Here is a 24156-nt window from a genome sequence, read left to right as displayed (position 1 = left end):
TCTGAGGAGTGCTGGCCAGGTACTATCTAGAATACTTGTCTATTGGAATTTGTCTTAGCATGCTTTCTTGTTTGTTATTTTGTTTATGCTTGTGAATAAAATGCCAGGCTGCACTTTACTTTTGGGAACCAAATAGAATCAACTGGTCCATTGTTCTATATACCACCCTTCAATGAATCCCCATTTCTAATAGTTCCCGTCAGATCTGCCAACCCTGAGTTTATAGCTACTTTGGGATCCTGCTGAGAGAATAAAGGAGAGCAGCTCACTTCTCCACTACAGCCCATACATAGCCCCTCATTCTGGGCTGTGGTTTCCGTAGCTTGCTTCTGCCTTCTTTTTTTTTTTAATGTTTTTATTTATATTTGAGAGAGACACACACACAACACAAGCAGGGGAGAGGCAAAGAGAGAGGGAGACACAGAATCTGACACAGGCTCCAGGCTCAAGCTGTCAGCACAGAGCCTGACATGGGGCTCAAACTCACGAACCGTGAGATCATGACCTGAGCCAAAGTCAGACACTTAACCGACTGGTGCCCCTTCTGCCTTCTACCTTAAGAAATATGGTAACCTCTTGACAGTAATTTTTTTCTCCTGCATTCTTCTTTACTATTTATTTTCATATGTTTATTCTTTTAAACTCCTAGACTTTAACTTCAGAGAAGTTTGGGACAGAATGGAAGGAGAATGTATCTATTCAGTCTGTCATCTTTACCTGAAGACTCCACAAGTCCATTTGTTAAAGAAAAATAAAATCTCTCCTAATAAGCAAAGGAAGTATAAATGTCCACTATTGCATAATTACAGTTTTATTATTATTTGTAATTCTCTTGATATGGATTTAATTTAAACTCCTGTCAGAGGTCTTATTAAAACTTCTGGTAAAAGTCAGGATAGGGTCCCCACAGGAAAGAGACTTCACCCATGTGAATCTTTCATGAAGGGACTACGTGTAAAGTCATGGGCAGGTTAAGGGAACACACAAGGGAACGGTGAGGCACCAGGAACAAGCAACAGAAAGATACCCTTACAATCCCTACAGCCAGAGGGACAAGGCAAGGAAAAGAGTTATAGGAGCGAGGTAGGCAATAGAACTGTGGAGAAGAGGCCACTCAGCAAAAGCTGCAGCATATAGATATGGTTGCTGTGCTGAAACAAAGTGGGGAAGAAATGCCCATTCCTGGCAGTATGATCCACTGACCAGACCCAACCATAAGCTAGTCAGGGAAGAGGACACAAAATATGTAGTTTGTAGGAGTCGGCGCAGGGTCAAGAATGGATCAAGGGGTGGATACAGAACTGTTATTAAAACCTAATGTTTTTTACTGGCACACAAACAGACACTCAGATTAATGGAACAGAATAGAGAACCCAAAAATGGACCCACAAACGTTTGGCCAACTAATCTTTGACAAAGCAGGAAAGAATATCAATGGAATAAAGACAGTCTCTTCAGCAAGTGGTGCTGGGAAAACTGGATAGCAACATGCAGAAGAACCTGGACCACTTTCTTACACCAGACAGAAAAACAAACTCAAAATGGATGAAAGACCTAAATGCTAAGACAGGAAGCCATCAAAATCCTAGAGGAGAAAGCAGGCAAAAACTTCTTTGATCTTGGCTGCAGCAACTTCTTACTCAACAAGTCTCCAGAGGCAAGGAAAACAAAAGCAAAAATGAACTACTGGGACCCCATCAAAATAAAAACCTTCTGCATAGCAAAGGAAACAATCAGCAAAACTAAAAGGCAACCGACAGAATGGGAGAAGATATTTGCAAACGACATATCAGATAAAGGTTTAGTATCCAAAATCTATAAAGAACTCATCAGTGTCAACACCCAAAAAAACAAATAATCCAGTGAAGAAATGGGGAAAAGACATGAATAGACACTTCTCCAAGGAAGACATCCAGATGGCCAACCGACACATGAAAAAATGCTCAACATCACTCATCATCAGGGGAATGATGAAATACAAATCAAAAACACAATGAGATACCACCTCACACCTGTCAGAATGGCTAACATTAACAACTCAGGCAACAACAGATGTTGGCGAGGATGCGGAGAAAGAGGATCTCTTTTGCATTGTTGGTGGGAATGCAAGCTGGTGCAGCCACTCTGGAAAATAGTATGGAGGTTCCTCAAAAAATTAAAAATAGAACTACCCTACTAGCCAGCAACTGCACTACTAGGCATTTATCCAAGGGATACAGGTATGCTGTTTTGAAGGGGCACAAGCACCCCAATGTTTATAGCAGCACTATCAACAACAAAGTATGGAGAGAGCCCAAATGTCCATCGATGGATGAATGAATAAAGAAGATATGGTATATATATACAATGGAGGATTACTCAGAAATCAAAAAGAATGAAATCTTGCCATGTGCAACTACGTGGATGGAACTCGAGGGAACTATGCTAAGCGAAATTAGTCCATCAGAGAAAGACAAATATCATATGATTTCACTCGTATGAGGACTTTAAGACATAGAACAGATGAACATAAGGGAAGGGAAGCAAAAATAATATTAAAACAGGGAGGGGGACAAAACATAAGAGACTCTTAAATATGGAGAGCAAACTGAGGGTTATGGAAGGGGTTATGGGAGGGGGGATGGGGTAAATGGGTAAGGGGCATTAAGGAATCTACTCTTGAAATCAATGTTGCACATATGCTAACTAATTTGGATGTAAATTTAAAAAATTAAAAAAAAAACTTAATGTTTTTGAACAGACATTTATCTAAAGAGACATATAGATGGCTAACAGACACATGAAAAGATGTTCAACATCATCAATCATCAGGGAAATACAAATGAAAACCACAGTGAGATATTACCTCACACCTGTAAGAACAGTTAAAATCAAAAAAATAAATAAGAAGTGTTGGTAAGGATGTAGAGAAAAGGGAACCCTCATGTGTACTGTTGGTGGGAACGCAACTTTGTACAGCCACTATGGAAAACAGTATGGAGGTTCTTCAAAAAATTAAAAATAGAAATTACCATATGACCTAGTAATTCTACTATTGGGTATTTACCCAAAGAATATGAAAACGCTAATATGAAAAGATACATGCATCCCTATGCTTATTCCTGCATTATTTACAATAGCCAAACTATGGAAGCAACTCAAGTGACCACTGACTGATGAATGGATAAAGAACAGGTGGTATATATTTATATGTATGTGTGTGTATACACACACACACACACACACACACACACACACACACACACACACGATGAAATATTATGCAGCCATAAAAAAGAATTGAAACCTTGCCATTTGCAACATGAATGGACCTAGAGGGTATAACGCTAAGTGAAATAAGTCAATCACAGAAAGACAAACATTATACGATTTCACTCATGTGTGAAACATGATTGTTGGGTGCACTTTTGATCTGTATGTTTTTTGTGTATATATTATATTTCAACAAAAAATTTACCAAAAAATGATGGCAGCCATGAATACAACTGAAAAAACAAAACAAAACAAACTATGTTAATATATTTTTCTGTCCTTCTTTAGGCATCCTCATGAACAGGTCAACAAAGATTTACTGGAACAACTAAAACAATGATAAGCATTCAACAGACATGAAAAGACAGACCTTAGCTTCAAGGAATTTGCAATCTGCTTAGGAAAGCCAAATATTTAGACATGAAATTAAGAATATTAATAAGCAACGTATCAGGCTATGAAGAATGCTATAGTAAAAAAAGATCCAATATTGGCTTGTAACTGATTCTTATTGGAAGGCCTAGATGTAAATACTCCTCAAGTGGGCCCTTTCGGTTGGGCATAGGTCAATTAGGCCAAGTAGGCCAAATGTCTGGTTTCAGAAGGTGTTTCAATGTTTCCTGTGGTTAGACAAGGGGGAGGGTGAGTGGCACCCCTTTCTCTGCTTCAGTGGGAGTTGCCCTGTTTTATCTGTTTTATTAAAACTATGGGTTCTGTGTTAATTTTCATTTAACAAGAGGATTTTATTGCTAAAATGAGCTTGAAAGCCACTCTTCTACAAATCTGACTTCTAGATTTGTATATCTCAATTGACATATCTTACAGCTGAAAAATATTTAAAACCTCTGAAACTCTAAAAATAAAACCCATTTTTAAAAGGAAATGAAAATTACCTGAAGTAAAGGGATAAAATCCTCCTGTTCTAGAGAGTTGCAGCTGGGCTTTGCCAGGAGACAGATAAACTTAGAGGCATCATCATGATGGTTATTCAGCAACCTACAAAAGAGACAACTGCTTAGGAAGTCTGGCTACTGTGAACAATGTCTACAATATCAACAGTTGCTAATTTCAGCCTGAACTGAAGGCCATTTAGATCTAGAATCAAGTTCTCTCTTTTCAAAGATTAAGAAAGGGAATTTTTCTATGTTCTTTTAAGTTTTTAAAGTTTATTTATTTACTTACTTACTTATTTGAGAGAGAATGAGAGAGAGAGAGCAAGCAGAAGGGAGGGCCAGAGAGAGAGGGAGAGAGAGAATCCCAAGCAGGCTCTGTACTGTTAGCACAGAGCCCAATGCTGGGCTTCAACTCATGAACTGTGAGATCATGATCCGAGCCAAAATCAAAAAGTCAGACGCTTAACCAACTAAGCCACCCAGGAGCCCCTCCATGCTCTTGATTTCGTCAAAGGGACACCTCAAGAAAAGCTCAATAACAAAATGGCATATTATTTTTGTAAAATGTTTCTGGGGCTAAGACCACAGGATCTACTAATTGCAGGGGAGGGAAAATGTCCATTCAGGTTTGGCACAGGACATCCAGGCCCAGAACTCTAGAGCTACCTGCCAGCCAGGAGAGAATATATCAGTTGGTCTACTATGCACCACATAAGACAAAGACTTCTGTTTGCCCAGTTTGGCAGACATATTCAGGGCCCACCTGATAGGGGGTTTCTGAAATTAGACTTTGAAGGGCCAATAAAAAAAGAAAAAAAAAAATGAATGAATGCCCTTTTAAGTCTTTAAGCTCTATGAATTCCTCATGCCCAACTAATACTGGACATTTCCACTTAGTAACTATACTCTGACAACAAAGTTAAAGTATCAAAAAACAAATTTTATATCTTCCCGTCAAAGCCAGTCCTTTTCCTGGACATCTATTTTTGTTAAAGGTGGAAATATCCAAATTATCTGGGCTTGAAATTTGAAGTCATTTTAAACTTATTTCTTTTCCTTATTTTATGCACATCCCATTAGTCTCCACATTTTGTTTTTCTTCATTACATTTAGTGAATGCTAACTGTGTGCCACTTGTGTCTAGCCTTGAAGATACTTGGGATTCAGAGAAAATAAGACACAGTTCTGTGCTCTGTAAACAGTTTATAGTCTAATGAGAGTGCTACACCATTAAGATTATACTTACATACTCAGGTTATACTCTGTCATGCGACAGAAGTAATAAGCATGGGTGTCATGGGAGGACACAAGAGGGCCAATGAGATTCCCTAGAACTGGTAAGTAGGAAAGAAGGATGCTGTGGGTCAGGAGGGCTGCAAGTACAAATGCTTGGTGTGAGAGTGTGTGGAATATTTTGGCAGCTACAAACACTGGGGTGGTAAGAAAAGTGGACATGAGCATATAGGATTGGCCTTTTTATGTTAGATCAGGAAGACTTGGCTTTGGCCTACTCCATGGAAGAATTTTAACTTGGACAGTGACAAGATCAGATGTGCTTTTCAAAAATATCAAGCAAAAATCCAACTATGGGCCTGAGCATGGATAGTAGCAGTGGGAGATGAAGACAAAGGGGAAAATCTGGTTGTAATGAGAAGGACAGGGTAGTTGATTGGTGTGGAGGGATGAAAGTAAGGGGAAGTCCATAACAACTCCTAGGTTTCCAGCTTGGATCCCTAAGTGTTTGGAATACAGGATGGGAATACAGGAGTCCTTAGGAATATTTCCTCAAAATGTTTTATACAGCCATTCCCTCTTTTCTAATGCCAGTGTACTTTTGAGTTCAGTAAGGGTCTTATTACTTCATGCTGAGACCAACAGAAGGAAAAGGGTCAAAACAGATTTCAGTGTTCATCCAACCTTAAAACACAGGCAATTCATTCCGAAACATTCTTTGATTATATAATCCTCTTTTTCAAAAATGTTCAGTAGCTCTCTACCACTTATACGAATAGTCTAACTGCCTCAGTTCAGCATTTAAGGCTCTCTGTAACTAGATGGGAGCCTGCCTACCTATCTACCTTACTGCTTTGCTAAATGAAACTTCCACTCCAGACAGCTGGCCTGGTCCATTATTCTCTAAGTGTGCCATGTGCATTCTTGCCTCTTTGCCATTTCTCATATGATTCTACTCTCCTAGAATACCATCCCTCTTGACTTTGCTATTGGAATGCTGGCTATTCTTTAAGGTTCAGCTAATAATGCAAGTCTTTCAAAAAGCCTTCTCTCATAACTAAATTCTTTACTGATCTTTGTACTATTTAATTTATTGTATTATATTTACCATTGTACTATTAGTTTGTTTTTATTTCACTGGCACTTAAAGGGCAGACACAGTTATAGACAGGTCTTTTTTCTTCCTTAGCAGCCAGCACAGTGACTTTCACACAGAAGATTCTCAAAAAATGTTTGTGATCTAATGGGTGTATAGTTAAAAACTGACTTCATTTGTGATTATTAAAGTTATAGTATAACTTGTATATTAATTCTCCTTATCATTCTTTAGCATTCTCAAGGCCTCTACAGTTAAACATGTATACATTTCAGAAAAAGATTAGTATGTAATAAATGCTGATGGGAACCACCTCCTAGGATTAGAAAATGGTTGGGATGATCACAATAAAAAGGTGGTGAGATCTTTGTAAAGGAGCACTTTTATAAAGAAAGGATAGCACAGATGAGAGATACTCTGAAAGGAAAAAGGCAAATCAAGAATGGCTTTTTCTGACCAGAAGCATGAAACAGAAAGAAAAGGTGAATTATGATTTCCAGCTGATGACAGTGGCCGGTAAACTCTATATGGAAGAGAAAAGGAGATAAATAAAAGTTGTGAAAGCTGGAGAAAGAAGGTAAACATAGCTATTTTAAACTGGTATCTTCCAGGGGCGCCTGGGTGGCGCAGTCGGTTAAGCGTCCGACTTCAGCCAGGTCACGATCTCGCGGTCTGTGAGTTCGAGCCCCGCGTCGGGTTCTGGGCTGATGGCTCAGAGCCTGGAGCCTGTTCCCGATTCTGTGTCTCCCTCTCTCTGACCCTCCCCCATTCATGCTCTGTCTCCCTCTGTCTCAAAAATAAATAAAGGTTAAAAAAAAAAAAAATTAAAAAAAAAAAAAAATAAAATAAACTGGTATCTTCCAGAGCTCTTAAAACAAAATACTGTTAAGAGACAAATCATACACTGACATTCAAAGGTAAGTAAAAATAAGGCATAACGAAGCTGGATCAATATTACTTGACTGACTGAGAGGATCTCTGCCACAAAGCGGGTAATCCAGGAACTCAAAAAAGCCATGGAGCAATGTCTTTCCCCTAAAAATGTAAAAATGTCCTGACTGTAAGAAAATAGATATCAGAGTATAGATATGAAATGGGCAATAAGGCAGGGAAAGGAGGGAGGGCAGAAGCAGGGGAACAAGAGCCCATTAAGGTGTTCATCCTCAAAACATTAGGAGGAGGGCTAGGAAGCCTCCATCCCATGAGTACTGGGATAGCAGGGAAATTATTTCTTGTTATTCTGTGACTTTTACATGTGACTTCACTTTTCAAGAATATAAAGAGCCTATTATGGGAGCAAGTCAGCTTGTGTATGCATATGCCAATATGTTTAAATTCTATGTCATTATTTGCCAGTAATTTTTTTGTAGTTGAAAGCTTTAATGTACTATACTTAAGCCCAAGTCACCTTATGCAAAGGGCAAAATTGGTAAAAAAAAAAAAAAATTGCAAAAATAAACACACATCTTCTTCAAGATCAGTATGATAACTCAAACCATCATGCTCAGCTGCTTAGTCTCCCCAAATAGCCATATCTGGGTCTCCCTTAAAGCACCTCTGCTTTTAAAAGGCATTTTATTACTATTTTTAATTATTTTATTTTATTCTATTCTATTTTGAGAGAGCGCATGAGCAGGGGAAAAGGGCAGAGGGAGAGAGAGAATCTTAAGCAGGCTCCAAGGTCAGCACAGAGGGTAACCCAGGCCTGGATCCCACAACCCTGGGGTCATAACCTGAGCAAAAATCAAGAGTTGGATACTCAACCAACGGAGCCACCAAGGCATCCCTTAAAAGGCATTTTAAAAGCCAAGATACAGACTCTTAACAACAGAGAACAAACTGATGGTTACCAGGGGTGACAGTGGTAGAGGGATGGGTGAAACAGGTGATGGGGGTTTAAAGAGGGCACTTTTTGTGATAAGCCCATGCTGAATGGTAGTGTTGTACACCTGAAACTACTATCACACTGTATGTTAACGAACGGGAATTTAAATAAAAACATAAAAACATAAAAACATAAAAACATAATAAAATAAAATAAAATAAAATAAAATAAAATAAAATAAAATAAAATAAAATAAAATAAAATAAAATAATAAAATAAAATAAAATAAAATAAAATAAATAAAATACAAGGCATTTTAAGAACGCCAAAAGGAGCTCCCACTAGAGGGCGCTCCAACCATTTTAGTGTGGGTCATAAAATAAGACTAATATACAGACATACACTTAATCTAGTCACAGAAATGTTTTTTCAAATGAAAAAAGACAGGGACAGTTAGTCATGCCGTATGACTTCATAAACAGTCTCCTGTAGTTACCTAAAATGAAGAGTTGTGCTGTGTGTCTTTTTTCCCCTTTGCCTTTTGTAAAAATATCCTTTCCCTAGAGATAAAATTAAAATGATCCATCTCAATAAAAGAACACAGCTAGGGGCGTCTGGGTGGCTCAGTCGGTAAGCGTATGACTTTCAGCTCAGGTCATGACCTCACGGTTTGTGAGTTCGAGCCCTGCATCGGGCTCTGCACTGACAGCTCAGAGCCTGGAGCCTGGTTCAGATTCTGTGTCTCCCTCTCTCTCTGCTCCTCCCCCACTCACACTCTCTCAAAAATGAATAAATATTTAAAAAAAAAAAAAAAAAAGGACACAGCTGTTGTGGCTGCTGCTGCTGCTGCTCTACCTACCAACATAAATGTCCACCTTTTCAGTGACACAGTCTTAAGACAAAAAACCTGGCTGTTATTAAGATTATGTGGTTAACTACAGGTAACTCAAGTTGGTTAAGTTTTCCTTTGCTATAGTCACCCTTTGGCTCACAAATGTAGGGTTCTAGAATATTCAGAATGACCTAAAATAATTACTTCTTTCTGGCTCTAATCTCTTCTGGAATAGACTACTTCCTTTTTTTTCAATCTCTCAGCTTATTCCAAGTTTTTTTCTGAAACAATTATAACTCACTTCTTGCCGCTTTCACAGCTTGTTAGATGACCAACAATGCTGATCTCAATGGCTAAAGGTACCTCTGACAAGAGTTGTGCAGCATCTATATTCTTTCTACCCTTGGTTCATACTGTATCCAGCTAAGGCTTTTTCAGGGCCTGATATTTACCAGGGTGAAAGAAGTTAGCTGAACAAAAGTTAGAACATGTATACATTTCAAGTTCTTTAATTCGGCTACTGTTACATGCTAATTTAAAATAACAATAATAATTAACACATAATTGGACCACCCAGCTAAAGTCTTGGCTTTACTGGTGGGAAAAGGAGAGGGAATCCAAGCTGACTTCTCTACTGTTCAGGCCCAAGGCTCTATTTCCTTCCTGTAGGTTCTAGGCTGCCAGAAATACTGATGATAAATACCCTAAGGGGAAATGCCAATTCTTTTGCTGGTTCACTCCTGTTAATTAGTGCTTTTATGCTATTTCTAGCCTCTAATGAATTCCCTGACTTTTATGACTACTTATCAACACATTTAAAAAAAAAAAAAGGTATTTTTTAGATTTTATCCAGCAGTTTTCTATTTGCTATAGGAGACGTGGAATGGTGATCATGACACTGACTGTGAAGTGTCAACTAGATAGTGTATGAGGAATGATTCTCCTAGGGCCCTTTTAGTTCTTGGTATTCAGACAACTTAGAACTATTCCCTGTAACAAAATGACTAAAATTCACCTGGACAAATGAAGCATTTTAACATATAGCATTGGTATGGTTCTTTAACAAAAAGTTCATTAACTGATAGGAGTTCTATATACTCTTATAGCTGTTGTTCTAATGTAATGCAGAAAGAACTTGGTGAACTCAACTTGCTGCTAGATTTTTAAAAATAAGAATACACTTATCAATCACCTACTATTCTCAAGCATTATACTGCTAAGGGCTTTTTAGGTGGCATGAAGGGAACAGAAGGAATCTGTGTGCTCAATTCTGCTATTATATGTTGATTTTAAGTAATAATAATGATGACGACAATGAGGATAACAGGTGAATGGCACTTCCCAATAGTTTACCAGGAAGGGTATCTAGCCCAAAAAATGTGAGCAGAACACATGTAAACAAGGCTATAAACATATATAAAGAAGTCCGGTCAGTTAAGAGGTAGAAGGGGCAAGCTGTGACATTCTCTTAAAATGTATAAATATATCAAGAAATAACTTATAAAGAAGAAGGAAGAAAAAAAAAAGAAGGTTAAAATGAAAGAAAACTTGTCAGAGGTGAAACAGGTGATGGGGATTAAGAGTACACTTATGACGATCCGTGACATCATAGACCTGAGCTGAAATCAGGAGTTGGACACTTAACCGATTGAGCCAACCAGGCGCCCCCGGAAGCTGTATTTTTTCACATGACACATATGGTCTGCTCCCCTTAAAGGAGAGTCTACTTTTTTTTTAAAGCTTAATTTTGAGAGAGAGAGAGCGAGCGAGCGCACACACGGGAGTGGGGTAGGGGCAGAGAGAGAGAAAGATAGAGTGAGTTCCAAGCGGGAACTGCACTGTCAGCATAGAGCCGGACATGGGGCTTGAACTAATGAACTGTGAGATCATAACCTGAGCTGCAATCAAGTCAAGCACTTAACCTACTGAGTCACCCGGGTGCCCTGAGGAGACTGTACTTTTATGCCACTGCTACCAGAGTCAAATTCTAAGACCCAAATTTAACAAGTAAAACTAAGAAACTATCAAAGAGTTACTAAAAAGTTATCTTTGAAGATCTCTTTCACTGATTAGAGACATGTAGATAAAGATTATGGAAAAAATTTGTGTGGTTATAAATAAGTGTGAATCACTGAATTTTACTTGTTGAAATAAAGGGTAAAGAAAAATTAATGAATGTGTAAAATAAGTGACCTTTATAAAGCACCTTGTGAGAACCAGACAATTCTTTGCCTAGCCCTGGAGTGACTGCTCGTATACTTACTTTCTCCACATGGCAACGAATGACTGTGCGGACACAAATCCTGTCCTCTCTCCCCCTGCAGCCCGGAACATGGGGGCTTTCCAATAAAGAGGACAGCCACAGAGCTGCAAATAAAACACAAATACAGTGTAAGCCAAGGGGTGTTGAAATGATGACACAGCCAAACAATGGGCCTTTGTGGCTTTTAGCCTTTGTGTCACAGGTCCTTGAGGGAGCCAAACTGGGGCAGAAGCAAATACATCAGCTATGGTAGATTCAGAAAGAGACAGAGGGGAAACAAGAAGATTCCATGTTTAATGAAGGAAATGGAAATCCATCTGACCTTTTCTCCAAGATCATCTACAGTGATATGTCTTTCCCTTTCCTGATAAAGTAACCAGTCTCCCTTCCTACCACTCTCACATCATATATTTTCTACCTTTGAAAAAGAAAAATGACTGAATGTCATGGTTGTATATGTCCTACAGCCAGCCACATTTAATACTTGGTCACTGGTATTAATATACTCTCCCACACATCTCCCTCTCTCCTTTGCCTATTATGTTATTAAGCCCCAGGGTCAGGAAGAACTGGAAAAGTCTAGATTGCTCAAGAAAATAGCCATCTAATTAAAAAAAAAATTTTTTTTAAATATTTACTTATTTTTGAGATACAGATAGAGAGAGAGACAGCATGAGGGGGTGAGGGGCAGAGAGAGAGGGAGATACATTATCTGAAGGAGACTCCAGGGTCCAAACTGTCAGCACAGAGCCTGATGTGGGGCTCGAACTCATCAACCACAAGATCATGACCTGAGCCTAAGTCAGAGGCTTAACCAACTGAGCCACATAGGCACCAACTCCCCCCCACTCGGCGCCGCCACCCAATTTTTTTTTTTTTTAGTGTTTATTTATTTTTGAGAGAGAGACAGAACATGAGCAGGGGAGGGGTAGAGAGAGAAAGAGAGAGAGAGAGAGAGAAAATCCAAAGCAGACAGGCATCTATTCTAAATGGTTATAATTCAGGTAAAAGATTAAAGATAAAAACCAAATGCTATCATTTATTTATATATTAGAAGCAACCACAAATGACTACATATAATAAAAGCCTTAGGAGGTGCTGGGAATGAATACTCTAAAAGGTGTTGATTTTGTTTCTTCAATAAAAAGCTATTTCTTTCAATTAATTATACTCTTACAAGAAAGACTTCTTACCAAATTTACCTACTTTTTTCCTAGAGGGAAAATTATTTCAAGTAATAATATCTAAATAATAGCAGAGAAATTGAGAAATAGTCTCTGAATGTTCTCAATTTTGTATATGCACATAAAACATACTCCCAAATTTGGAACCCTTCAAAGAGGTGCATCTTGTAATTAAAGACAGTCTTATTATTCATATTAGACACAGAATCTGTTGAGCTTTCATCATTCTAAAAATGCAAGCTTTTCCTTTGGAGGCTCACTAGATGTGAATCCATACTGGATTCTAGAGAAGCTGTTCCTGGTGTGAGGTCTCAGTGCATGTGGAATCACCACAGAAGCCGGAAGAGTATCTCATCTGAGATAATGACTCTGAGTTATGATGACAGAACACCCAAGGTTGCTGGATTCATGCTGGAGATGAGGATATGGAAGGTGAAATTCAAGCCATAGGAGGTAAGTACAGGGAAGAATTAAGAGGCTGCTCCTGCCTGGGCCACTAAAGCAAGCATGTTCTGCAAACAGGGTAGACCTTAAGATTTCTTAAGTCCAAAGGTCAAATACCACCAATGAGGTGGAGAATGAGGGAAAGGTGTTGCTTAGCAACCAAATGGATTTTGTTTATTGTGTAAATTATGATTGCCAAAGTACAAAGCTCACAATTAATATCCTTTGGGTGGTAAACTGTCAAATCCACTTTCCAATTCTCCCTTTCATGCAGAATGGTAGTTTGCCAAGAAAATGTTCTTAGATATGACCAACTACTGGCAACTGCTAGGAAAGCTTAAAAGAATAGTCTGTATTATAGAGGCAAGAGTGTAGAGCCCCAAACGGAGAAAGTACATAGAGGGAGAGATTGGAACTGGCTTGCCAAAGTGCTTGAAACTCCCACCATTATAGTCACTCATGGATTTTTTAGAATTGGAAGGGGTCAGGAATCTTCTAGCTCAACTTCAGGAAGTGGTTACCATTCTTAGCTGAAACACTACCTGGGGCTGTGTGCTGACTACATCCTGTGGGGCTACCTTCACTATTAAACAACTTTCTTTCGCTTGAATTATACTCTTTTCTCTAGAAGACTTCTGTTAAAATGCATACATGTCAGCTCCTAAGGAATAGTAAGTGACAGAGAGACCGACACATAAATTTCTATGTCAAAGGCAAAATCAAAGGCAAAATTCTAAGAGATAATGTATAGAATGGATATGTTTTAAAATAGATTGGTAAGGGCTGGCCTATTTTTCTCATAGTGGGGTACCCTAAGTAGCCATGTATTAGGCAGCAGGAGAGTATTAGTCCTTGGAGAAAATGACAAAGGAAAAAAATGCAATGCAGATGTTACACTTTGGTTACTTAAAAAAATGTATGGCCGGCTGCACCTGCTCAAAAATCAAAGAATTAAGATAAAGGGAGCCAGGAGATCAATAAGAAGCCCAAAAAAGTAAATTATATTAATCCGAGGGCAGGAGAACAGAGACTTTAACAGAGGAGAGAACAAGTCAGTGTCAAGACTTTTTGCAAAGGAAAAGAATGGATGACAAGTGGGGATATGGAGAGATACAGAAAATGGGGTTAGGAAACTCAGATTTAGGGGAGGTACCAAGAGTCAGTCTATGGTAATCAAAGTTGCTGGAGCAAGGAAAACTGAACATCTATAATTTGATCGAAGAATGGCCCAACAACATAAAGAATTGAAAGCAAGTTGTTTAATGAGTCACACAGGAAGAGATGATTACCTAACATGTGCAATGTTCTTTAACATTTTAAAATGTTATTTCATTCGATCATCACATGATCCCCACGAAGAAGAGGGCAGGTATTTTCAGCCCATACTGTAGACGAAGAAATAATGGTACAGAGAAGTTGGCTTACAGGACACAGGCACGACAGGTCAAGGCAGTGCTCCCTCAGCCAGAAAAAAGGAGCTGACAGTGTATGGTTCAGTAGACAGCCTCACTCTTCTTCCTCAACCTCCTGCTAGAGGCCAAAACTCAATGGCAAGTCTTCTGGCCCAGTCTCTAACAAGCACGTTTCTTACTGTTCTTCAATGTATGTTCCTACACTGCTTTTCTCTTAGATTCATTCTCTAGATTAATTTCTTCTCTGTCATCACTTAGAGCTGTGGAAAAAAGTACAAACTATACACTGAGAATTTAATCAGAAAGTGCGATTAACTTCTCTAGGGCTGTTTGAGGTCAAAGATGAATGAGCTAAACTTCACCAACAGATGCAGATTTCATAAACATAGCGTTTTCTTTGCACTTCAAAAAAAAAAAAAAAAAAAAAAAAAAAGACCCCAGTCCCTACAGCTACACTTAAGTGGCACTAAGAGTGGATTGCAAACTCAAGCTGGCCTTCCAAAGAGCTTTATAGACTACAAGAATTCAGAGAAGTGTTCACTGATTGCTCCAACCCCCTCTTGCTTCATTGTCCCTTAAAGGCTGTCTTTCTTCTCCTTTACCTACAACCAGCTTGTCATGAGAATCCAAGCACGTGCAGCACAGGTGCTACAGGCATAGAGTCCACTGCCTAGTGTCAGAGAAGACCAATCTGCATAGTAAAAAATAACTGAAAACAGGACTGCTTCGTGCATGTTAAGAGCCACAGCCAACTAAATGCTGGATGAAATGTGGATTAGCTAAATGGAAGAAATGATTAACTAAACTTTTTAAATAAATGATTTTTAGCTATACTTGTGGTGAGCATAGCATAATGTATAGGCTTGTCAAGTCACTATGTTGTACACCTGAAACTAATATCTAACACTATGTTGCAGCTATACCTCGACAATAACAAACATAAAAAAATAAATGATCTAAAAAACGAAGAGGCAAAATCCAATAAAATGAACTAACAGAGTAAGGCAAAACAAAACAAGACAAACCAATACACTTGTGATACCTACTGAGGTTACTATGTACCCATCTTCATTTTTATATGCAATGTTAGTTTTAACTTTTTGAAGTATGACCAGTTTACCCTGCTGCGTGAGCTGACAATTAAGGTCTAAGAGCAATGAACACAAATGCCTGGTACTCATGAAGGGAATGGAGGGCTACAATCAAGTATGATTCAGACAAGTTATTCAGACAGTACATGTATACTGGTTATTGTGCCACATGACAATTTGGTGTAAGCGGTACATTGTTATATGTTACTATTACCAGGGCTAAACACAATTTTTAAATTTCTCTATGTTGTCAGCTTCAACACTGGCAGTTTTTCCTGATATCACATACGGATTGATCCTCATTACCTAGAAAGAGCAAAGTCCTTCCTCTGACTCCCCAGCATGCACAGACCCCTACCCTGACTGGACTACATTCTTTCCTACACCTCTCTTGACCATCTGTGGAGTCCTTAGCTTTTCTGCTCTCTTCTCACTGAACCATGGAGCAGGGCAAGGGCTACCACAATACAGGGGTGGGAGGACCAGAGTAGGAGTGGGGAGACAAGGCAACAGAAAGGCAGAGGAGAATAGGATCCTCGGTCAGGGGTTGGGAATATTCAGAGGAAGGCTGAAGTCCTACAGGACTTGTATTCCAAACAGAACAGGCTATAGGTCTCTGTCAGTGAGGCACTAAATGCCATCTGGATTGGCTTTCCAGATGTGAGCCCAGCACAGCACCAGGGAACTACTATGTCCCTTAATCTGGACAGTTTCTTCTTGTCTGCCTGCCTGAAACAGTCCATATAACTGCCTGTTTCTCTCTCACAGTCTCCAGGTTAGAAATAACCCTGTTTGGCATTTATGCAGTTAACATGTTATCTCTAAATGTAGATTTCATTCAGCCTTGCTGAATTCTGTCTTTTGGATTTAGATTCATGGTTCCAGCCCATTCAGATAATTTACCATCTTGGCTCATAGAGTTGCCATCTCTCAAAGCTTTGGGTAAGAAAATGCCAGTGCCCTGAAAGAACCTGTGATTTATTTGGGTGGATACTGACTGGAAGTTTGCTAATGGTATGTTAGCATATGTTCAGGGGAGATAACATATGGTATAAACAGCACAACGCCAGGAGTTGGAGGACTTGTCTCCTGACGTGTGCTAGTTCTGTGACTTTAGGTACTCATGGGACTTTAGTTTCCTCATGTCTAAAATAAGTAGAGATAGGTGAGCTCTTATTTTTGCAATGTCAGTTTACTTTTCATTAGAAACATCTGAGGGATCAACAAGCAAGTTCTAAGATGGGGGGGTGAACAAAGGGGGAATAAAAGAATTCCTTTTCACTTCCCCTAAAACCACTCTATTTACAAATTATTTAATAGTAGTAGCAAATGTTCTGACAGCAGGTAGAGAAAAGGACAGGGCATGACTGGAGTAGGGATTTGGGGACTTCTCCAAAGACATGATAGAAGTTAGGTCTTAAAAGATGGGTTATGTGGGGGTTGTCAGGAGTGGAAGCCCATTTTGGAAGGGAGAAGTATGAGAGCCCAAATGCAGAGGCATGCCTGTGGGAGGGCAAGTAGGTCAGGCTCATGCAGGTAATAGTAGTTTGGGCTTTATCTTCAAGATCAGTAGTTTCCAAACTTTAAAATATTATTCCTGAATGTAGGGGAACTGTGAAAGTGTGCATGGGGTCTTGGGACCTTCAACTTGGTCTCCTACTTGCCCACATGCAAACCTTAGTCTACTAAATCCTTCTGCCTCTTGCAACACCACCTGAAACCACTGCTAAATCCTGAGATATGATCTGACTCTTCAATTTACATGCATGATAAAAATAAAACCCAAACAAAACAAAGTACTGCTATAGATGGGAGGAATCCCTGAATACTGCTGAGCTAGGGAATGGCATGATCAAATAAAATCTGATTCTCTGCCCAGTATTAATTGTTCTAGAAGACTGGAGATGGAGGATCCCCTTACTGAAGATATTCAGTTGTCCTAGCATGAGAGGCTAAGATCTTAATTAGAAGCAGGTTGGGTATACTGGAAAATATTAAAGACTTGGTTCCTAGCGGAAAATCCATTTATTTCTGAGTAGAATTAGTGTTGAGCTGGCCCAATCATTCCTTGCCTGGCTCAGGGAAGAGTTATGATTAATGGGTAAGAACGAAAAAAGATTCATATTCAATACGAGGAAAAATTTTCTAACAAGTAAGGATATTTAATAATGAAACAGGTTGTTTGGCAAGATAGTGAGCTTCTGGTCACTGAAAGCATTCAAGCAGAGAATGAATTTATGTGTTAATGATGTCATGGGTGGAATTCCTATCTTAAATGGGAAGATGGACTAGAAGACCACTAAGATTTTTTTCAAACTTATGAGTTCCATGAAATAGGACCACAGATGATATATCAGGATCAAATACATTTTTTCAACATAGGAAAAAACCTAGCCATGCTTAAAAGGAGAGCAAAGAGGCAGTGAAGAGAGGAAGACTGGGATTGCTAGAGAAAGAGAGATTATACATTATTTAGTAGTTATATTACCTTTGCAATTTTTCCCATTTCATAGATGTCTGCTTTCTGATCTTCAATATCCATGAAAGCAGTTTCAATTTTGCTTAGAGTCTGTTCATGGTTACTGCAGGCATCTGGGAGTCCTTCAGGAAAGTAGAACCGTGGAATGTTTATGGACAATGGTGCATTCACAACATTATTCACATGAGGAACAGGGGAGAGAGGTCGGGGACTACTTGGAAAGGTGGCTGTAGGTGGAAGTGGTGTTCCAGGTTTCTTTTCTGGTTTATTTTGAATCTGGAAGGAGAATGTGATTATGAAACACAGAAATTCTAAACAGCATATACTTCTTGAAAGTCCTCACCAGTAACAAGAAGTTGGGCATAAATACAAGCAGCCACAATTAGAGACAGTAAGAGCTCACTCTACTGTAGAGGATGATAAGTGTGCTTCTAGGGAATGCCTATCCATACTAAATAAATACATTAATTATCTGTCAATACCTGAGTTTACACAGATTTATGCTTTAAAAATCCTACAGTACATTTCCCATCAATTATGTGCCAGATATTTAAGAGTAATGTTAGTTGACACATTAAGAATCTCAAGCTGTATTCTTAGTCTGTTGGAAAAGGAAATAATAAATCCTTTTTGAAGACTATTCTTCACCTTTCTGCATATTTCTACCTCTCCTTCAACAGGCAGACAGAGTAAGTTCTTTCAAAATACATAAATCTAAAATGTATTGGTCGGGGGTATCCTTTTACCTTTTTCTCTCTAGTTTGACTTTGTCTAGGTAAAATCACTGCCAGTCCATGACGCAGAGAAAAGCCTTGTGAAGAAAATTAAAGCATTTTACTTTCGGGATATCTTCCACCAGACTGATTTACTTGCCCCTTGGGGCATGCCATTTTTTTTCCATGATACACATTACTCTCGTTTTTGGTAACCTCTAAGAGGCAAGGATCATCGTCATTGATTTCATCACGGCCAAACCCCATTCATAGCTTATTACCTCACTTATAGTTTATATCATTCCTTTTTCCAAAAAGGATTTGATGTGTTATGCCATATGGAGACATGAGAAAGGAGAGAGCATAAAAGTGAGGTAGGGGAGGGAGGAGGGCAATGAGGAGATTAAGATTATCCATGATTTAGGGGAGGGGAGGTACACTAACATTCAGGTAGAGGACTCCTTTACCATTGAGGACTAAATTTAGTTCTGAGCTTCCTAACAGAAAAAGCAAAAGAGATTCCATTAAGATTTTCAGAGTTTTAATTTCTTCTCTTAATTTTGACCAAATTATCTATCAAGGCACATGAGCATGGCATTGTGTTATATACTACTATGAGAGATGGACATGACTGTTAACTACCATGAACACAAAATATTACTCAAATATTCATTTTCTTTAAATTGTGCTAATGCCATTCCTAAAATTTGAATAATGATTTTTCTGAAGTAGTAGATTTGAATATCATATTTCCTTTTGACATATGGGCTCATAACATGATCTTTACATTCAGGATAAAAATCTTGCTACCCTTGAAAAGCATGAGTATTAGAGGAAGATAAACTTCATTCACACAAATATGTGATTTAATCTGCTTTTGTCATACATGGCCCGTCTCAGGTTAATATCTGACACTAATACATAGAATGGAGTCTGCTCATACATTACTACTACTAGGGACATTAAAGTCCAGTTGGTCACACCAAGACTTTACTGCAGTATCAGAATGTCACCCCTATAAAGCAAAGTCAAGGAAGAAATGGCACAGAGAGAAGTGAGGCTCATGAAATATGAAAAGCTTAACAGAAAACAGTGATGCTTAGCTTCTGTGACCTCAGGAAAGTTACTTTACCTTTTAGAATTTTAGTAATAAAGCAGATTATAACCCCTACTTCTTAGTAGTTGTTGTGAAGATTACAGGAAATTACAGGAAGTAACATAGGTAAAAGGTCCAGAACAGTGCTAGGCATAGATATGTCCTTATTTAAGAAAATGAGTCATAAGGCCAAAGCATGAGATTCTCAAAAGATTAAACATAATTTAGCATGATCCTTCAGATTCAATAATAAATAAAATAATCATTTACATTTGTAAAACACTTTAAAGTTTACAAGCCACTTCTGATTTAACAAATTGATAATGTATTCTAAGTAAACATTTCTCTCCGCTTTAATGCTAAATCTGTAAATATTATTACACAGTCCCAGGAGTCAAGAACAGTAGACACTGTTCCTAAACTTCTACAAGAAGGCATATAATTCTTCAGGGGGCTTTACATTTATATATAAATAGGTCATTTATATCACTGTCATTCCCTTTCTATTATTCTATGCTGAAAGAGGTTTATGAGACTACAAGTATACAATCATGAAAATTCTTTTTTTCTTTCCCCAAAATATTTCCCATGATGTGACATCCTGGGCAGTTATAACCATAGGATTAAGACCACTGGTGCCAGTGTGGATGAAGCCCAATTGTTTCGTGAGCACATGCTAGTGGAGAAGGTTTAGAACAAGACCTTCTATATTAACTCTACACTTTTACTTTGACAGAAATAAGTAACAATTGAGAGCAAACCCTGGCTACCTGTCACGGTTTTTATTTAAAGGGGAAATATTCAATTATATAAGGTACCTTCTTCTCCTTACTGTATTTCTTAACATGAAGCAATTCACTGATTGGCAAGTATTTATCAATTCATAGGTTAATCCATATTTAATAAAATTGATGTTAATATTTAAAAGGGAAAAGAAAAAGAATACATTTATTTTGTACTTTTATGCGTTATCAATTTCCTTTCCACTGAATTCAATGAAAGACACATAATTTAGTTTAATAAAACTGACCTTTATAAATATTATAGATTAAAAGACAATAATGCGAAATTTGTCAGATTTACTGGCAAGTTTAGCATCTGCTCATTTTGAATTAAACTGTATCATTCAAATTTAGAAACAGCATTAATATAGAACTAGCTAGGTAAAATATCTCAATTCTACATTTCAGTTTTAGCCTATAAACATAGTATCATTTAGATATCCTTACACTATTATGTCATTGTAGCATTTCCAATATTTGACCATTTTTGACTTTTTTTTTTTTAAAGCAACTTCATATGGTTCACTCAATTTAAAAGTACCCTGGATCAGAATAACTATAAAACTATGGTTTCTTGTTGGATTCTGGGTGACCATCACTTATATGACCCTTGATTTGTATTGTATTCAAGGTGAGGCAAGTTGTTTGGTAAAACACCGGCCCTATGGGTATAAGCAAGTAAGCATGGGTTCCACAAAGTTGTCATCACAGGCAGAAATGACTTACTATCACAGCGTGCTGAGGGAGGACAACCCAGAAATTAATTGCCATCCTTTGCTACCCACATATATTATATCACACCCACACAACTGTCTATATATATAACTAGTCCTTCCCTCAAAAAAAAAAAAAAAAAAGAGATAACCAGGACTGATACTTTAAAAACAATTCATTACAGATGTAAGTATGTTAATACAAACATAGTTTATCGATTCAAAGTGCCAACAAGAAATTCTAATTTCTCAGAGATTTCTATTAAAATTTGTAAACTGTAAAATATTTGTTAAGGTGTATTTATTGTCTCTAAAACTAGATTCCCTCTCTACAAGAGAAAAATGTGAGTACTGTACTTCAGGTCCAGAAGGTCTATTTTTAAACCTGTTGGAATCTCTCTACAAATAGCTTTCTGCAAATAGCTGAATAGAGGACACAGATTAATTCCTTGCTCTAATATCAAGTGAGCTGTAAAATTATTTGTAAGTTAGTTCACTGGGTGGTTTTATTAGTAATAAAAATATTTTAAAAGAAACACCTAAGTTCCAAACCTGCGTCTGCTGAAATGACTTCAGCCGCTTCTTAAACCTTGATGGGAGAACAAAATCACAGCCCCTTGCCAGGAAAGCTAACTCTCCCCTTAAATCCGGGTCCCTTCGTAGAGATGTTTCCTTGATCATCATCTTTGAAAAGTGGATGTTTACTTAGCAACTGTCCAGCACACTTCTGAAGATAGTCAGATTTAGTAAGTTGTCAATCTCGTCAGGTAGAAAGGTATTTTCTTCTTATCTCCAAAAGAAATTAAGTTCAAGCATTGTGCTCTCCCAGTCTCCAGGGACCACAATCCATGCTTGTACTGACATGCAGCTGGTTCCCAAATATAGCCAGTGGCTCCCAATACCTGCTCATAATTTTCAAGTTAGAAACACGCCTGCAATGGGCTTGTTGCTCCTTGTGGATAGCTTTGTGTCAAACTGACCTGCACATGTTGAGAATACAGAGCCTTCTGGGAAAGGAAGCAAGCACCCACTACTCTAGCACCAAAGTTAGAAACATTACAGTTGGACCTAAAAATAGCGACTTCTCAGATAATGCTAACTTCTTAAACTCAGAGTATATGAGGTGTCAATCCATGTAAATCAGTTTCTCTTCAAACTATTAGAAAAAGAACATGTAAAGCTTTTTTGGTTTTGCTATTTGGTATTTTTTGAAAAAAGAACAAGCTGCACTTCAAATTTGAATCTATAATTTTAAGAATAGTTTTTTATTTCTTATTTGAAGGGAAGCAAATATCCCAAACCCTCTAGGTATATCCAGTTAAAATATGGAGAAAAACAAACTTCCATCCTGAAATGTTAATACAGAAAGATCTGTTGGTCTTGTATTTTAAAATTAAATCATTTTTTCCTGGCTTGTGTGTACAAAACTATCTTAGTTATCTAATATACTTTTTTGGAAGTGATTCTGGTTCTGGGCACATTTGAAATTTATTGTCAAAGTATTGGTTAAGAAAGTGGAACAACTGAAGGGCTCCTGGCTGGCTTAGTCAGTTAAGCATCTGACTCTTGATTTTGACCCAGGTCATGATCTCATGGGTTCATGACTTGAGACCTCCATTGGGCTTTGCGCTGAAAGCGAGGAGCCTGTTTGGGATTCTCATTCTCTCTCTCTCCTCCCCACCCGACCTCCCTCCCCCACCCCGGCTCCTTCTCTCTCTCTCAAAATAAAGAAATAAACATAAAAAAAAAAAGTGGGAGCGCCTGAGTGGCTCAGTCGGTTAAGCATCCGACTTCAGCTCAGGTCATGATCTTGCTGTTCAGGGGTTCAAGCCCCACACGGGGCTTTGTGCTGACAGCTTGGAGCCTGGAGCCTGCTTCGGAATCTGTGTCTCCCTCTCCCTCTGCCCCTCCCATGCTCACACTCTGTCTCTTCCTCTCTCTCATAAACATTAAAAAATTTTTTTTAAAAAGTAGAACAATTGCATGCCATAAGAAAGCAGCTTTAGATACATGTGAGTGAAACCTAGCTATGATAAAGGTACAAAAAATGATCAAATGGCAATGACATATGTCTTGAATTTGTGAGACATTCTTTTTCAAGGACCTTTAAAGAAATCGCAAATTTTTAAAATATTCTATTATTTTATTATATACTAAATATCTGCCTTAGTCATTTACAAATAAATCTTCAAATATCCTCTTCAATATTTATTTTCAATCACATTGTTCAATCAATATTTATTTTCTATTTCTAGAAAATATAAACTAAATATCACCAAATAACCCCCTAAACCAAAAATAGCTCACAGAGCTCACAACTGTCTTCTCCTAAACTTTTGTCTAATTTAGTGGGAATTAAATTCTTTGGATTTCCACTGTTTCCTACAACTTATCTTTTTTCTTGATTTCCTTTCAAGACATTCTGATAATACTCGATAATGTGTACATTGGGCTTAAAAGTCTAAACCTGTGGTTTTCAAATTTTTTTCTTTCAAGCTGTGGGAATCCTCCACTCATACAAAATCATACATGAAAGCTTTCAATATATAGTATGGCTGACAGAAGATTACAACTGAAATCATTAGTCTAATGCTTTAACTTGGGCCCTTCCTTCTCCCCCCCCCACCCCCCCCGTTTCCTATCACTGGGCTTACATGTTAACTCTGAGCTCTCCAGTGTTCTGTGATTTTTTTTCCTATACTCTTATACTCTTGCCTAGAATGATCTTTTCCTTCATTATTTACCTCCAAATTAAAACATCAAAAAAAGTGTGTTGTGAATGGCACTAGGTCTTGGACCTACGATTTAACACTTTTTCAAATAACCACATCTTAAATTACATTCCCTC

At 38.0% G+C, this 24156-nt stretch overlaps 1 protein-coding gene across 4 annotated transcripts in view; it reads right to left on the bottom strand.

Moving 5' to 3' along the window:
- Positions 1-24156, bottom strand: part of PPP2R3A (protein phosphatase 2 regulatory subunit B''alpha) — a 218689-nt gene that overhangs the window by 123479 nt on the left and 71054 nt on the right. For 3 of the 4 annotated variants that reach the window (XM_086674343.1, XM_086674345.1, XM_086674344.1), the window contains 3 exons: positions 18014-18280; positions 11395-11498; positions 4146-4248 (listed from right to left, as the gene is read on the bottom strand). In XM_086674343.1, coding sequence (XP_086530469.1) covers positions 4146-4248; positions 11395-11498; positions 18014-18280 — 474 coding nt within the window. Of the gene's footprint in view, positions 1-4145; positions 4249-11394; positions 11499-18013; positions 18281-21860; positions 22403-24156 lie in introns of those variants that run through there. The other variant, XM_025913320.2, reaches the window with a different exon arrangement.

The sequence above is a fragment of the Puma concolor genome, chromosome C2 (genome assembly GCF_028749965.1).
Source record: "Puma concolor isolate L17-30 chromosome C2, mPumCon1.1.hap2, whole genome shotgun sequence".
NCBI lineage: Eukaryota > Metazoa > Chordata > Mammalia > Carnivora > Felidae > Puma > Puma concolor.
Note: the sequence above shows the minus strand (reverse complement) of the source record. Positions and strands in the feature narration are given on the sequence as shown.